The sequence below is a fragment of the Plasmodium vinckei genome (genome assembly GCF_900681995.1).
Source record: "Plasmodium vinckei vinckei genome assembly, chromosome: PVVCY_04".
Lineage (NCBI taxonomy): Eukaryota > Apicomplexa > Aconoidasida > Haemosporida > Plasmodiidae > Plasmodium > Plasmodium vinckei.
The window spans coordinates 603,580-620,447 of NC_051296.1; the positions used below are offsets into that span (position 1 = coordinate 603,580).

A 16,868-nucleotide genomic window follows, 5' to 3' on the forward strand; every position below is an offset into this window, starting at 1 on the left:
ACTTTAACTTAGTTGACATATTTTTCGACATCATTTTATTGTCTTATTTTTGCTGACATTCTTACCAGCTTGCTCTTTTTTTTCATTGTTCAATTTCTCGAAAAACTAAACTTTAAATGATATAATATATATATGAAAAAAATTCGTACCTCTAACACACAAAAATAGAAATATTATAATGTTCAATTTTAGCTAAAGGGAAAAATGAATAAGCATTAGTCTTTTTTTATTTTTAAAAGTTCGTATATTAATTTTTCTTTATATTGCATAATATGCTTATATATTATAACATACAACGATATAGATTATTATTTTATGTTTCATACACACATGAGGATATACATTTTTAATTTTATATCATTGCTATTTATTTATTCTGAATATAAAATATAGTAGTATTATGTGTGTTGGTGTGTTTAGTACTTTTTTTTACTTTTAAAATTTATTTTTATAGTTTTAATTTTCAAAGCTTATAATAAATGTATACACTAATGTGCATATAATTGCAAATATTTCTACATATAATATCTTTCCCATTATTTTTATTCACACTACTAATTGCAACATTAAATGAAAAAATATGTTATAGGAGTTGATAAATAATTTATTCATTAATGTTAATACGGTATATGAATTACTAGTTTGAGAATGTATATATAGGACATATTAAATACTTTTTTTTTTGCTTTAATATAAAGGAGGATTGATGATAAAAAATATTTCCTTTTTACTGGGATTTATCACTTAATGGGATATACTATTTATTATTGTAAAAATAAAATAAAAAAAATATATATAATAAGGGTATAGCCCATTTTGCAGTACGATTATATAGTACCATTTTATTCGATTTTTTGCTTTTTTCTATAGCGCATATGATATAATGCTTTATCAACAGTTTAATATTTTTACTTTATATATGAAAATATTTAATGAGTATAAATGTATTAAATTGTTTTATTATATAAATAAAAGTGTATATATATACTATAATTGCTTATATGTGTATCATAAGAGCGCTTCCACTTTATTACGGTAAGACCCTCCGTGAATATCAGTATATTGCATATATAATAATATATATAATACTTTGGCATATTTATATTTATTTTTTGGGGTATAATTTTTGTTAATTATTAATCGTAAAATTGAAATAAAAATATTTTCAGTTTTATTTTTTTTTATACATATATTATATATTTTGGAAAAAAATAATCTATGAAATATATTTATGCATATTATATATATCCGTATAAATAGTATATAAATGTATAGATAAATAGACGACGTTTTTTTTTACCTATTGTTGTTTTGAATTGCCATTTAAATACTTGCATTTAGAAAATTCATTTGTTCATTTTCTTTAATTTTAATTTTCATTTCTATATAAAAAAAATGATGGCAAAATAATTTATAATGTTATTTGAGAAGAACATATGGATAATATATATTATATATTTTATATTTATCTCAATAAAGTTTTTGAAAATAAACTAAATATGCCAATTTTGTTCTAATATCAACATGATAAACATATATGAATATAATTTGTTTGCTTTTTGAGGTATTCATATTGAGGAATTTATTACTTTTTTTTTGTTTTCTTTACCTCGATTTTGTATATAATATTAAATAGAAAGGGAAGAAATAACATCATAAAGAATTTAAAAAGGGATAAAATAATATATTTTATTATATTATAAAATATGTAAAAAAATCAGGAATGAATAAATATAAATTATAGAAGAAGAAATTGAAAAAAATAAAAATAATGGTATATGTATATGTTTAAATCATACATAGTTTTATATCGATATATAAATATTGTAGGCATGCAAAAAAAAATAAAGAGAAGTTTAATTCAAATGCAAATATGAACAAATTGCCAGTTAATGATGCGTTGGATGATATTGAAGTAGAGGCATTTGATTTTATTTGGGAAGAATGGGAAGAATATAAAGGAGATATTCCATTATGGCAACACATATTTTGTGGTAGCATTGCAGGGATTATGGAGCATGTATTTATGTACCCCCTAGATACTCTTAAAACTTATATTCAAACAAATGGTTGTATAAAAGATAAAAGTTGTTTTGAAACATGTAATATATATAATGGTGAAAATAACAATAAGGTAAATTTAAAAGAAGCCAATGGTAATAACATTATGTATACTGACAAAAGAAAATTTTGTAGTTCCTCAATGGGTTGTAACAATTGTATATATAATACATCATGTAATTATAATGCTATTTATAATATGAAGCCATTTGGTAACTTTAATAAGAAACAAGCTAGAGATATAAATACATATAATAAAGTAAAAATAAGAAAAAAAATAGATATTAATAATGGGTTTAACAATCTACCAATTCGAGAAGAGAAGATGACATCATGTATGATGAATAAAAAATTAAAAAAACATACTTATTTAAATAAAATAATGAATAATAACAGTAAAAGTTTTAGTACAAATTGTGAAAATACTAACCAAATTGGTGTTACTGAACATAAGTATAAAAATTCTCTTAATAAATTACCATCTACATATTGTGGTAAAAATAAAAGAATAAAATTGTTGATAAATAATATTGAAAATTATGATTGTAGTAAATATTGTGGAGGCTTGGTTGAAGAAAAAAGTGGATCTTCAAACCAATTTATGAAGAAGAGTAATAAAAGTTTAAAAGGGTTTACAAATAATGAAACATTAAATAGTGGTAAAATTGGAGATTATAATATAAATAAAAATTATATTCGAAATAAAGGGATAAACAAATTACTATCTATCCATTCTGTTAATAATAATAAAGAATTAAAATTTATAAAATATAAAAAGATACCATGGAAATGTATTATAAAAAGAAATCAAATGTACAAAAATGAATGTAAAAGAAATGGGTTGAATTTTTTAAATAGAAATAGAAGAATATACCTTTTAAAAAATGTTGAAAAGAAGAAAAATGGAATGAATTTAAATACTCGAGATATATATGTTAGCCAACTAAAAAGAAAAAGAGAAAATAAATTATTATCACAATTTTCTCATAAAATTGAAGGTATTAAAAATCCTAAAAATTTGATAGGTGTAAATATGAATAGTGGTGATGTAAATATTTTTAAAAATTCGATTAATAATGTGATTAATAAATATTTGTCAAATAGTACTAGCTCAAACAATTTTGATATAGAAAAGGGGAAGAAATCTTTTAATTTTTCAATGCGTAATTTTATATACAACAATAGTTATATAAATAAAGAAATGAATATGCTTAAAGATACGCTGGTTAAATGGTGTGGCAATAATAATATTTCTTCTTCTGCTGCTTCAACAAACCCACTTAAGCCAAGTACTTCCAAAATAGGTGGTAACCATTTTTTTAATATTTTGAATTTCCATAAAAATAGTGAAAAAGGGACACTTAATTTATTTCCACATATAATTAAAAATAGTTTTTTAAAAATAAAACAAGGACAAAAAAAAAATGGATTTATAAAAAATTCTGAAGGCATAAGAAGTGGATTTTCTTTATTCTCAATCAATGATCATATAAGAAAAAACAATTTAAATAATTTTTCTATATTAAGAAATAGTAATAAAATTTTATTTAATAATATATGTTATGTTACAAAAAATTATAAGCACAATAAAAATGATAAAAAAATATATTTGTCTAATATACGAAGTTACCATAAAAATTGTCATAATATTAATTCGATTTATAGTGCATTTGATAGCAATTTAAAAAATGGAAATTTTGTAAAAAATATATTTTATGACAAAAATATTAACAGAATAAATATATCAACATCTCAAAGCAGGGGATTAATAAAAAATAATGTTTCAAATTTATATAAAGGTGTTAATGTTGTAGTGTTGGGATGTATACCTGCACATGCATTATACTTTTCGACATTTGAATATTCTAAGAAATATTTTGCAAATATTGATACAAATAATAGCCCTATAAAGGTAATGAAAAGTGATATTGGAAATAATGGGAATGATGATAAAATAATTAAAGTTGAATATAAATTAAATGATCTTAATTATTTTAGTATAGCTATTTGTGGATTTCTTGCCACAATTGCTCATGATTTAATTATTGCACCTATCGATACAATAAAACAACGAGTGCAATTAGGAATAAATAAAAGTTCCCTAGATTCAATAAAACTAATGAAAGAATATGGTATAAGAAGTTTATATTTAAGTTTGCCAATAACATTACTTATGAATATACCTTATCAAATTATTATGATATGTGTTAACGAAAAAATGAAGAAGCATTATTTTGAGTATACAAATGGAATAAATGGGACGAAGAAAAATAATAATAATAATTTTGAAAAAAAAAAAAATACAAATACTGAAAAGATAGATCAAGAAATTGGATTAATAAGTAATTTAAAAAATATGAATGATGATCAAAGTAACAAATTAATTAAGGAGCATATTGAAAAGGATATGTTTTCTATAGGGGGTTTGAATATAAATGATGAGGGTAGATATATGGATGGAAGTGTAGAAAATATAGATGGACATGGTGGAGCATATCTTTGTGAGAGCAATGGAAATGATTCATTTAAAAGGTTTACTAATAAATCGGAAAAGGAATCGAATAATTATTCAGAAAATTATAATAATTATAAAAATAACATCAATAAAATGAATAACTCGTTAAAATTTCAAAGAGAATATTTTAATAATAACAATAATATGGAACTAAAAAATGGGTATGCCTCTAATTACAACAAAAATGAATTTTTTAGTAAATATTTTAATCATATAACATCCTATTTTGTATGTGCGGGTATTGGAGGAGGTATAGCAGCAGTTGCAACGAATCCCTTAGATGTAGTAAAAACAAGAATACAAACAGAATGCTTTAATTCCAAAAGTTTCAATTTTTTTAAAATAGTTTCAAATATATATTACAAAGAAGGTAGCCGTTCTTTTTTCAAAGGTTCGATGGCAAGAATGGCTTTATGCATACCAGCGTCAGCAATATCATGGGGAACTTATGAAACAATGAAACAATTTTTCAAAGTGAATTTTAACGATGCATAAATTATATGGTTCCTCTGAAAATGTGTGTCATGCATATTTATAATATGCATATATATAGTTAATATGTAAATAATCCCTATTTGTTTATATTCCATAGGTGTGTTCATATTTCTCTATTAAATTTTTTTATGGAAATAATTTTGATTTACAAATACGAAAGGGATGAAATATGGCAATGCGTCTTTCAAATATTACTATATGTTTATGTCTATATTATTTCATTTATCTATGTTTTATAGTTTTTTACATTTTACACATATATCTATGCTATAATATATATATTATGTCTATGCTCGTATATATGCTCATATGCATTTATTTCAAAATTGCATATTGCTCTAGAACAAACTTTCCATATTTATGACAACTTTTTTTCTGTTTTTTGAGTTTACCAAATTTAATGTACAAATTAATTAGCCTTTGGGCTAAACTTAGGCAAAAAAAAAATTTTTAAGTAATTAAAATAACTATATTGTTAATAATAATTTTTATAATGAAATTTTTGATAAGAAATAATATTTAAATTTTTATTGTAATATAAATCTAATATAATTATAGTGATTTGTTTGTATTTAGTAGCCCCTTTGAGGAAATATTCACAAAAAGGATTATAGAAAGTGGAAATGGGTAAACAATTATTTTGTAAAATTAGAGAATATTTGTAGTTATATAATTTTTGGTGGGATAGACTGTTGGACTTCAAATAAGCATGTATATGAAACAAACAAATAATTACATTTTGACATTTTGTTCGTAATATAATTTATATTAAATCGGGAAAAAATAAGCATACAAACTTGATATTCCAAATGTGGATTTATATAGGAGGGGTATAAAATAAATTGAATTATCTTACTAAATAAATTTGTATGCTTGTGTTAGGACAACAGTAACAATTTATATAATACCCTTTTTCATCATTTAATCATGAAATTTGCAAATAGTTTATTTAAAAAAGGTGGGAAAACAAAATAATAATATATAAAAAAAATAATGGTACATAATATTTATTTTCATTTTTATGGTTTAGATAGTGTTTGCTTATTTATTGGTTTATATTTTATATATTATAGATTTATTGTCAACTTTATAAATTTCATTATTTTGAATTATAACAAGACTTATTTATTTAATTAAAAATAGCTTTAATTATTCCGAAGATATAATATGCCTATTAATATACAGGATGTTGCATTTTCATTTGTTATTAAGTTTGTAAATAAATAATATATTATATATGTATACTTTAAATAGCCTGAGAAAGTTTGTCCCTATATTTTAATATATGTTTTGAGGCGTTCTCCACACAATTAATATTATATATATACGGATACGCTTGAATTGCAATGATTTAATATTTTGATTTCCCTTTGTATATGTTCATTTTTTTTTGTATTTATTTTATATTTTTTTACAAGATTATTTATAATATTTTATATAATAATTTTTTTCAATATTTATTTTTAATTAAAGAAAAAAAAATATATATATTTCCCCATATATAAAATATTTATGTGTTTTGTGTATTGAAATTCCTGTTATTCTTCATTATAATAAGTTTATTAGTATTTTTACTTATTCATTTATTTATATTTTTTTGTATAAAATATTATTTAACATTTAAAAAGCTAGATATATTATTTTCCCTTTTTTATTGAAGTAAAATATCAATAATTAAGGATTTGGATATATTTATATCACGGGAAAATATGTAAATAATATTAATTATTTAAGCCTTGTATAATAAGGAAGATCGGGGAAAATATTAATATATAAATGTACACATATTTTGAATAGATAAGAAAAATATATTACATTGTAAAATAAATATATTAAATAAGAGCATCATTTTATTAAATTAGTATGCATATTTTAATAAACATAAGATTTAAGAAAATAAATTGCTTTTTTGGAAACGCAAAATAGTGTGTATTATTTGACAAGATAAGTGGCAAGAAGAGAAATCCCTAATGATTTAATTTGAATTATTATTATTTATATAAAAAAACAAAGTATATTAAATGTGAAGGTGCTACACACATTGAAAATATTATTATTTTTCACTTTGTTTTTCTTTATTTTAGTTTATATATATAATATACCTTATTAATTTATGTTAAATTGAAAATATTATAGTTTTTTTGAGTAAAAAAAATTATATAAAATTCACATGATTTGCCGAAGTGACATAATATACACGTATATATTTACACCGTAAGTATATACGTCTTATTAATATTAATTTTGAGAGTATAAAATATTGAAATAAAAAAATAGAAAATTAAGCATTTGAATCATATGTATACTTGCTATATGTATACATATATATTAAAATAGTGGAAGGATTCTTTAGGATGAAAAATTTATGTGAACAAGAATAATAGTAGTAGAGACGATTTATTCAGAAAAACTTATCAATGCGAACTTGAAGTGTGGAAACAAATAAATATATACATACATATATATACACACTTTATTAATGCTATTACAGATTGTGAAATATGTATATGCAAAATTCATCATCAAATAATGTTTTTGGGTCATACAATAACCAAGGGAATAATTTAAATAAAGGTTTATTTGGAAATGCAGGAAATCCATCTGGTTTAACAAATACAAACACCTCCAATTTATTTGGGGGATCGAAACCACAACAGACAAACAATATGATGGTAAATAAAAATTTATTTAGTATGGGAGGGAATACAGGTGGATTAGATGCAAATAAAAGTATGTATGATAATATGAATAACCAATCAAATTTAGGTAATAAAAATTTATTTGGAGGATCAGGTATGAATAATAATAGTATGCAAAGCGGGGGAGGTATGGGTAGAAATAGTTTATTTATGAATACAAATAATCAAAGTAATTTAAATATGAAAAATATGTTTGATAGTGGTTCCAATTTAAATAATACACAAGGAGGCAATTTAGGTAATAAAGGTCTTTTTGGAGGTTTACAGCAAAATAACCAAAGCTCATCAGGTGGGAATTTATTTGGTAATTTATCTTCTCAAACAAATACAGGAGGTATGTATGGTGGATTATCATCTGGAGCCAATCAAAATAAAGGTACCGGACTATTTGGAACTTCTGGAAATACAAATCAAGTGTCATCATCAAGCAGTATATTTGGAAGTACTTCAGCTATGGGTCAAAATAAATTAGGTGGAGTATTTGGTAATTTACAATCAAACGATCAAAATGCTCAAAATGCAGGGAATACTAATAATAGTTTATTTGGTGGAATGTCCGGAAATCAATTAAAACCTATGGGTACTGGCAATAATCTTTTTGGTGGTATGTCAACAAATACTACTGCAAATACTGGAACAAGTAATTTATTTGGAAATAATAATGCTGCATCAGGAATGAATCAAAATAAACCTGGTGGTTTCTTTGGGAATTTACAAGGTTCAAATCAAGGGACTACTGGTAGTAGTATGTTTGGAAATTCTAGTAATAATACAGCTTCAGGAATGAATCAAAATAAATCTAGTGTTTTTTTCGGAAATTTACAAGGCTCAAATCAAGGGACTACTGGTAGTAGTATGTTTGGTGGTATGGGTTCTGGCATGAATCAAAACAAGCCTGGTGGACTTTTAGGAAATTTACAAAGCCAAAATCAAGGAGCTACAGGTACTACTACGAATAGTAGCCTATTTGGTGGTTCTGCTTCTGGAATGAATCAAAATAGAGGAACTACATTATTTTCTGGTATGTCCAATACAGGCACAACCACTACTAATACGACAAATAATTTATTTGGAGGTACCTCAACTATGGGTCAAAATAAATTAGGTGGAGTATTCGGTAATTTACAATCAAACGATCAAAATGCTCAAAATGCAGGGAATACTAATAATAGTTTATTTGGTGGAATGTCCGGAAATCAATTAAAACCTATGGGTACTGGCAATAATCTTTTTGGTGGTATGTCAACAAATACTACTGCAAATACTGGAACAAGTAATTTATTTGGAAATAATAATGCTGCTTCAGGAATGAACCAAAGCAAACCAAGTAGTAACATATTTGGATCATTATCATCAGCAACACAACCAACTGGTGCGACTACAAGTAGTAGTACTACTAGTGGTAATATATTTGGTAGTACACAAACACAAAATCAAGGCATGAGTAGTAATGTTTTTGGATCATCCATGGGAATGAATCAAAATAAATTTGGTAATATTTTTGGAGGAACAAGTACTAATCAAAGCAGTGCAATGGGTAGCACATTTGGAAATACTGGGCTTGGAACTTCAGGAATATCGTCAACTCCAGCCTTAGGATCTGGTACAAGTACCACAACTGGGTTAGGAGGTGGATTAGGAATATCAAGTGGTGGTATAGGAGGAACAACAACAAATACTGGTTTAGGCATGTCCGGTCTTACTAATACTACAGGTGGTACAACTACTGGTATTTCTAGTAGCACTGGTAGCAGTAATTTATTTGGTGGTTTAAGTTCAACTTCGAATACAAATACAATGTCTTTAGGTGATAACAAAAATTTATTTGGATCTAAACCAGGTTTTAGTCTTGGTGCAACAACTACTGCTTCGGGGCAAAGTAGCACAAATTTAAGTTTGGGAACAAATTTAGGTGGCGGATTATTAAGCCCAAGTTTGAATACAACACCAAGTAGTGGATTAGGTACAAATCTTGGTACTACTACTACTACTACTGGAAGTACAAATTTATTAGGCGGTTTAAGTGGGGGTATAGGTAGTACTAGTACCCTAGGTGCGAGCACAACACCGTCCCCAACTATTGGAATTAGTGGTACGACTACAAATTTAAGTAGTAATACTAATGCATTAAATAATACTAGTTTAGGTGGTAATTTATTAAGTAGTGGGTCTAGTATGAACCAGACAGGAATATCATTTTTAGGGGATAAGAATTTAGCAGGTGGAAACCAAGGTAGTATGCAAAGCAACTTATTAACAGTAGGTGGTAAAGATAAAAGTAATGATTTGTTAACAAATAAGTTGAGTATAAACAAAGAAAGTAGTGAAAGTCAAGTTAAAACAACAAAATTTGATGATGATATAGTAATTAGTAAAAAAAAGGAAGACATATTTAATAAGGCATATGATGATGAGAATGATATTAATAATGATGACATAAATTTAATAAAAAGTCAAGATGGTACATTTTATAATTATATAAATTTAATAATAAATGATAATATAAATGATATTCAAAAAACAACATTTTCTTTACTAAATGATCATGATTCTTTAATGTGGGACAATTTTAAAAGTAATATTTTTAAGAACTTTGTTGATTATTTAGTTAATTTTAAACAGAAAAAAAATCAGAAGATTATAAAAAGTAATGTATTAGATTTAGATCAACATGAGTTTCAAATTTTGATATGGTTATATAATATAAATTCATATAAGATAGATTTTATACCTTTTAAAAGTTTTTACTATTTATTATTAAGTGATACGAATTTAAATTATTCTAAGATGTTTATTAGCAATTATGATAAAAGTATTTTGCCTAGAGATTTTGTTGAAATTAATGATCATTATTATATGAATTATAAGAGCTACTTTTTAAAATCTCAAATAAATAAGCATCATGATAATTATAGTGGATTGAATAGAGAAGGTATAGGAAATAGTAGTAATGGTGGAGTTGGTGGAAATTCGATACCGATTAGTGCTAGCAACTCTGTTTTAGATATCGATTCTATATATAAACAGATATTAAAAGATATATTAAATAGTTTATTAAATATGAATTTAAGTATAACTAAAGAGAATATTAAAAAAAAAGAAAAGGACGAATACTATGAGAATGGTGATCCAAATAATAAAAATAATGTGAATTCTGGAAATAGTTATACATATGAGAATTTATTGCTAAACTATTTATTTGGTACATTACAGCATTTACATGACAAATTTTATAAACTAGAAATAAGTAACTATTTATCAAAAGATTTAAATCAGATAGATGAATATTTTGTTGATACTAAATCAAATGAAATATTTTCATATTGTTATGACAACTTTTATAAAAATGAAATGGACAAAGAAAATTGTACAATCCATTTCTTTTTTTATCTTGTTAATATTATGTTTCGATGTGGTAATTATATTGGTTTAATACAGATAATAAAGAATGATGAGTTTATCAAAAATTTAAACATTGATAGTTATTTAAATGATTTTATTATATTGTTAATAAGAATATTATTATTAATATATAACCAAAATAATGAAATAAGTATATTTGAAAATATGAAAGTAGATATAGATTGCAATGATATTTTTAAGAAAAAAATTCATATGTCTAACTTAATTAATTTTTTTCATTCAATTCTTTATTTATGTTCAAATAATATATATGCATATGATTTGCTGTGTATATTATTTTCGGATATATTTTACAAGAAAGGAAATATGTATACAAACAGAGAAAAAAAAATTGAAATGAAAAATATATTTTATTATGTACAGAAAAAAAAAAGAAATAGTAGTTATGTTGATAATAATAGTGATGGAAATAGTGGTAATGAAGATAACTATGATAGTGGAGGAGAGAATAATAACATAGATCGAGGTAGTAATAATGCCAATAATAATAAGGGAGGAAAAGGTAAAGGAAATGAGAGTAAAGGTTCTTTTTTAGATGTCTTTACAAATATATTAAACAAATCTAAAAAAACAAAAGATGATGAAGAAGATGAACCATTTGAAACTATGGAAATAAACGAAGAAATTGAAAAACTTAACAGAGAAAATATGAGTGCAAGTAATACAGAAATGTTAGGCATAACTAATAAGTATAGTTATAATTTTGAATATTGTAATATTGAAACAAGTATATGGATTGAATTGAGTTTATTTTTGTCAAAAAATTTTGATCTTTATGGTAGTAAATTTCAAGAAAATTTTGATATCCTTGACACAAGTTTAAGTTATTATAATTATGACGATGATAATAATGCATTTTTAAATGATACAAAACATAAACGAGATATGATAAATAGTAAAATTGAAGAATTATTTATTTCGATTTCAAATTGTATTATAAATGAGAATAGAGAATATTTTTCAGTATGTTCAAAATTACGTGTTGATGATGTTATAAATAATTTTATTATTGTTGATGGAAAAATATCAGAAAAAGTTAAAAGTAGTGTATTTAAAGTTTTAAGAACAAACTTTTTATTATATATAAAACTATTTTATTATTTATTACTAGTAGGAAATATATATGTAACTGTTGGATTTTTATCATGTATATCAAATAATATTCAAAGAATATTGTTGGTATTAACAATATTTTTACACAAAAATAATGTTTTTGAAAATAGCAAATTAAATAATATAAAAATAAAAACATTAGGATTTTTAAAATTGAAAAATGATAATAATACAATTCTTTATAATTCAAAAGATATTAATGATAATGTTCCAGCAGATTCAGACAATATGAATTTAATACTTTTAAGTATGAACAATACAGATATACCATTTGATTATTTCTTACTCCGAAATAATAATATAAATATATTATTAAAAGCTACTTATTTATTAAATTTAAAAACAAATATAAGTATTAAATTATTAAAAAGTATAGTACAAGAAAACCAAGGAATATTATTAAATGAATCGATAATAGGACATATTAATAATGATGGAAATATATTTTATGGAAAATTACATGATTTTTTATTTTTATTTAAAAACAAAGTAAAAAGTCGAAGAAATATAAAATGTTTATTTTTGATGTATTATGTATTATATAAAAAAAAGTTTTATAATAGTAATATTTTAAGGAAAGTTAGAAAAGAGATTGATAGTGAATATCATTATAAATGTAGAAATTTCAAATTTGTCCCTAATAAAAATATTAACACATTAAATAAAATATCTTTAGATAACTCAATTATAAATGTTCATTCATCGATTTTGTATAAAATATCACAATTCTATTCAATATTAGCATATTTTGCAAATCAAAGAAAAAATTATATAGTATCATTTATATGTTATTATATATTAAATGATGAGCAAAGTGCCATAAATTCTTTATTGAGAATATATAACGACGAGCTTATATACTACTATTTTAATAACGAGAAAGAATATGGGTATATTCGAAAATGTGCTTTTCGATTTTACCATTTGGCTAAGGTTAGTATTGATTACTTATGTTTTTTTTTATGCGTGTCAATTTTATCAAATATGTAGTATTCATTTTTTATATTATTTTTTTTTTTCAGAATATGTGGCCTTCAAATGTCAAGCTTGAGTCAATCGAACAAAAATCATACTTAGTTTTGAGCATCTTATTTATGAAAAAGAAAATGTTTGAAGAAGCTTTTGCTATTTTTTCATTAGCTTTAATACCTGATAATATGTTAGAAAAACTTTCAGCTGCAGATTATTATAACATTGATTTATCATCGAACTTTTTAGTAACTTTAAGAGAATTATGCAAAAAAAATTACAAGGTATAACCTAAATTATGAAAACTACATATGCAGTTTGCACTTAACTTTTGCTATCCTTATGTGTGTTTCTTACAAGAGAGAAAAAAAATATATGTTGCATATAATGAATGGTTTGAGTGGTGAAATATATTGCGATTATTTTTTTGTGGTGTTTAATTTTTTTCCTCTTTTCCTTTTGCAGATAAGTGAATTGGTTGATCAGTCAATGATTCGTTCAGTTGTTAAATTTTTGTTGCCTATTAAAGACAAGTTAGATCCCCAAGTTGTTGAAAGTATAAACTATTTAGGATCCTTAACCTTTTAATATAGATATTATTTGTCATTTTTTTTAATGTTTGTATTTTTAAAATTTGTTCTATGCTATTCATAATTTGTTGATATATATATAATATTAAATAAACCGTATAAGGCGGGTATTATTTACTTATACATACAACTGCAATTACAAATAAAAATGCATCATAAATTTTGCTTAATTTATATTTAAATATTTTGACAAAATGCACACACTACTTTTTATGTATATCTCAAATGCGTTGAAAATATTTATATGTTTTATGGAATATAATAACCTTTGAATACTTTGGAAAAACATGTTTTAACATATTGTTTTAAAAATAAATAAAATAAAATAAAAACATATTTATTATGCCCTGTTTTCAAGGGATTATGAAATATTTACTTTCATGTGATTATTGAAAATGGTATACAACAGTGTATTCCCGATTTAATATGAAACCATATTACATGTGTATATTAATTATTCCTTAGAAATATGAGAGAATATAATAATATTTTATAAGTCTCAATAAATTATGCTTTTCCAATGTTCTCAAAAAAATGAATAAGCAATTTAGCAGTACAAAAAAATATATGCATAATATTTTTCAAAAATAATAAAATGATAAACACATACATATATTTTAGTGTTATAAGAATAATTAGAGAAAATATCAAGCTCCTGGTTAATGTTCCATATAATTTTTTTTGTAACACAAATAAATTGAATTATTTTAACTACATTCAATATTTTATTTATAAGGCTTTTTCCTATTTTTTTTACAAAAGAGTAGGCTTCATTTTATTAATGAAAAAAATTATTACATATAATAAGCTTACACATTGTAAAAATATTTATTGCATAATTTAAGAAAGCATACATGTGGTACTATAATATATATATTCGTTTTTATAGCATAATATAAAAATTAAATATAGGAATGTGAAAAATAAACAAGAGTTAAGTTTTTTTGTGGAAAATGTATGCAGGGAAGTATTTATAAATTCAATTATTTCCTGGCATTATTTGACATATTATTTACTTTTACCTTTGATTTATCGATTAATATTTCAGCCTTATTATGAGCGTGAATTGAATTAAAAGCTGAAAAGAAGAACGAGAATAAGGATACGAAATATATATACAGTAAATATGTATATTAAAATGCAAAATTTAAGGAAAGTATTAAAATTAAATAATGGGAAAATAAAAATTGGGAATATAGGGAGCTTATACAGAAATTACAATACTAGTAAAGCTGTGTGTGCAAACCCAGATATCAAGCATATCCATAATATGTACAAATTAAATGACATATATTACAACAATTTGAAAATAATAAATAATTATGATGAATATTATAATTTAGTTATAAAAAATGAATATTTTAAGGATTATTCAAAAATGAAGAATATGCTTCGGGATGATCAAAAAGGGTTTAATAGCAATACAAATATGTCTGATGATATGTATGATAATAAATCAGCAGATAGTCGAAATAACAGCATATTAAATAATATAGAAGATATAAATAATGATAATAGTTCAAAAAATATAATTTCATCGAACGATTTACAAGTATTATATTTTGGTAGTTATGAAAATAATGCTAGTATTATATTATTTGAAAAGTTTAAAGACATAATTGAGAAAAATCGAAAGTTACAATTTATTTTTCTTGATGTTAATGTGTGTCCACAAGGGTCATATAACTGCGATGTAAGATATGTTCCATGTGTTTGTTTAATATATAAAAACCATATATATAGAAAAAAAATAGAAATAAATTATGAAAAACCTATTGATGAGAATTATTTAAAAGAATTTTTAAATGAGGTCCAAAAAAATATAGACTTTTTCCATTCATATAATAATAAATATATATATAGCATAAAAAAGCAAAGCAACTATTTAAATACTAAATATATTGACATTGATAATCAAAATATACATAAAGAAAATTGGAATACCTTTTAATTGGTTGAGACATAAAAAAAATAGGATTGAATGTGGATAATATAAGTTACCTATTTTTATTACGAACAAATTACACAACTCGTGTGTAAAATAATGTATATGTGTATTATTTTTCGTAAACAATGCTATTTTTTTGTATTTATATAAACAATGTATTATTTATATGTTTTAAGGATGTATTTTACTCAATAATATGTTCATAATTTTTATATGTTTGCTATATTTATACACTTTCTATTTTTAACATATTTTGAAATACACCTATTATCATATAAAGATATATATTCTCTATATAACTAATCAATGAATTTAGTATTACTAATTTAACATAGCCAACTTATATATTTTCCTAATTTTACATTATGGATATTATATGGAAATGGCATTAAGTGAGGGTCTTTTTTGTACCATATACCACATAACGTGGTACCGTATAAAATGTACATTATTTTTAAATAATATCTTTACTTATTTTAGAGGAAAATGAATTTAATATTTTCTTTTATAACGATTAATATGATACTATTTAAAAAGAATAAAACACATTCTAGGATGTACATATATATATGCGTGATGCCATTAATTTGTTTAATAATAAAAAAGTAAATGGAACTTGTTACTTTTAAGATTAATATTATAAGCCCAATAAAATGTAAGAATTGTTGGAAAGGTAAAGTATAACATTTCCAACTTTTACTAATGTAAAACGTCGTAAATTATAGAAAAACAGTATATAGTTTATACATTAAAAAAATTATATTTGGGCCTGCATTTCTTCATTTTTTTATTTGACTTTGTTTTCCTTCAAATGTGTATTTAAATGAAATTACGGGATTTTATAATATTTTATTCTTATAAATTTGTATATTTTTAATTTTTTTTTTTTGGATATAATATGCCTTTTAATGTTGGAACAATTTCTCCGTATAGTAGGCAGGAATCCATGATATGCTATTTTATATATGTATAGTATTATAGTGCCAAATATATATGCATTTACAATGTATGTAAAAATGTTGAGATTTCTATTAGTTTTAAGGAGCAATATATTA

General features: G+C 23.2%; 3 protein-coding genes across 3 annotated transcripts; all 3 read left to right on the forward strand.

The window, feature by feature from the left end:
* Nucleotides 1-1,873: 1,873 nt before the first annotated feature.
* PVVCY_0401730 (mitochondrial carrier protein, putative) lies at nucleotides 1,874-5,071 on the forward strand (the record flags this gene model as incomplete). Its single annotated transcript, XM_008627670.2, has 1 exon — nucleotides 1,874-5,071. The coding sequence occupies one exon, from the start codon at nucleotides 1,874-1,876 to the stop codon at nucleotides 5,069-5,071; it is 3,198 nt and encodes a 1,065-aa protein (XP_008625892.2).
* Nucleotides 5,072-7,572: 2,501 nt separating this feature from the next.
* PVVCY_0401740 (nucleoporin NUP100/NSP100, putative) lies at nucleotides 7,573-13,863 on the forward strand (the record flags this gene model as incomplete). The annotated part of the gene is made up of 3 exons (XM_008627669.2): nucleotides 7,573-13,239; nucleotides 13,329-13,559; nucleotides 13,741-13,863. 3 exons carry the CDS (start codon nucleotides 7,573-7,575, stop codon nucleotides 13,861-13,863), a joined length of 6,021 nt encoding a protein of 2,006 aa, XP_008625891.2.
* Nucleotides 13,864-15,003: 1,140 nt separating this feature from the next.
* PVVCY_0401750 (conserved Plasmodium protein, unknown function) lies at nucleotides 15,004-15,816 on the forward strand (the record flags this gene model as incomplete). Its single annotated transcript, XM_008627668.1, has 1 exon — nucleotides 15,004-15,816. The coding sequence occupies one exon, from the start codon at nucleotides 15,004-15,006 to the stop codon at nucleotides 15,814-15,816; it is 813 nt and encodes a 270-aa protein (XP_008625890.1).
* Between the last annotated feature and the right edge of the window lie 1,052 nt (nucleotides 15,817-16,868).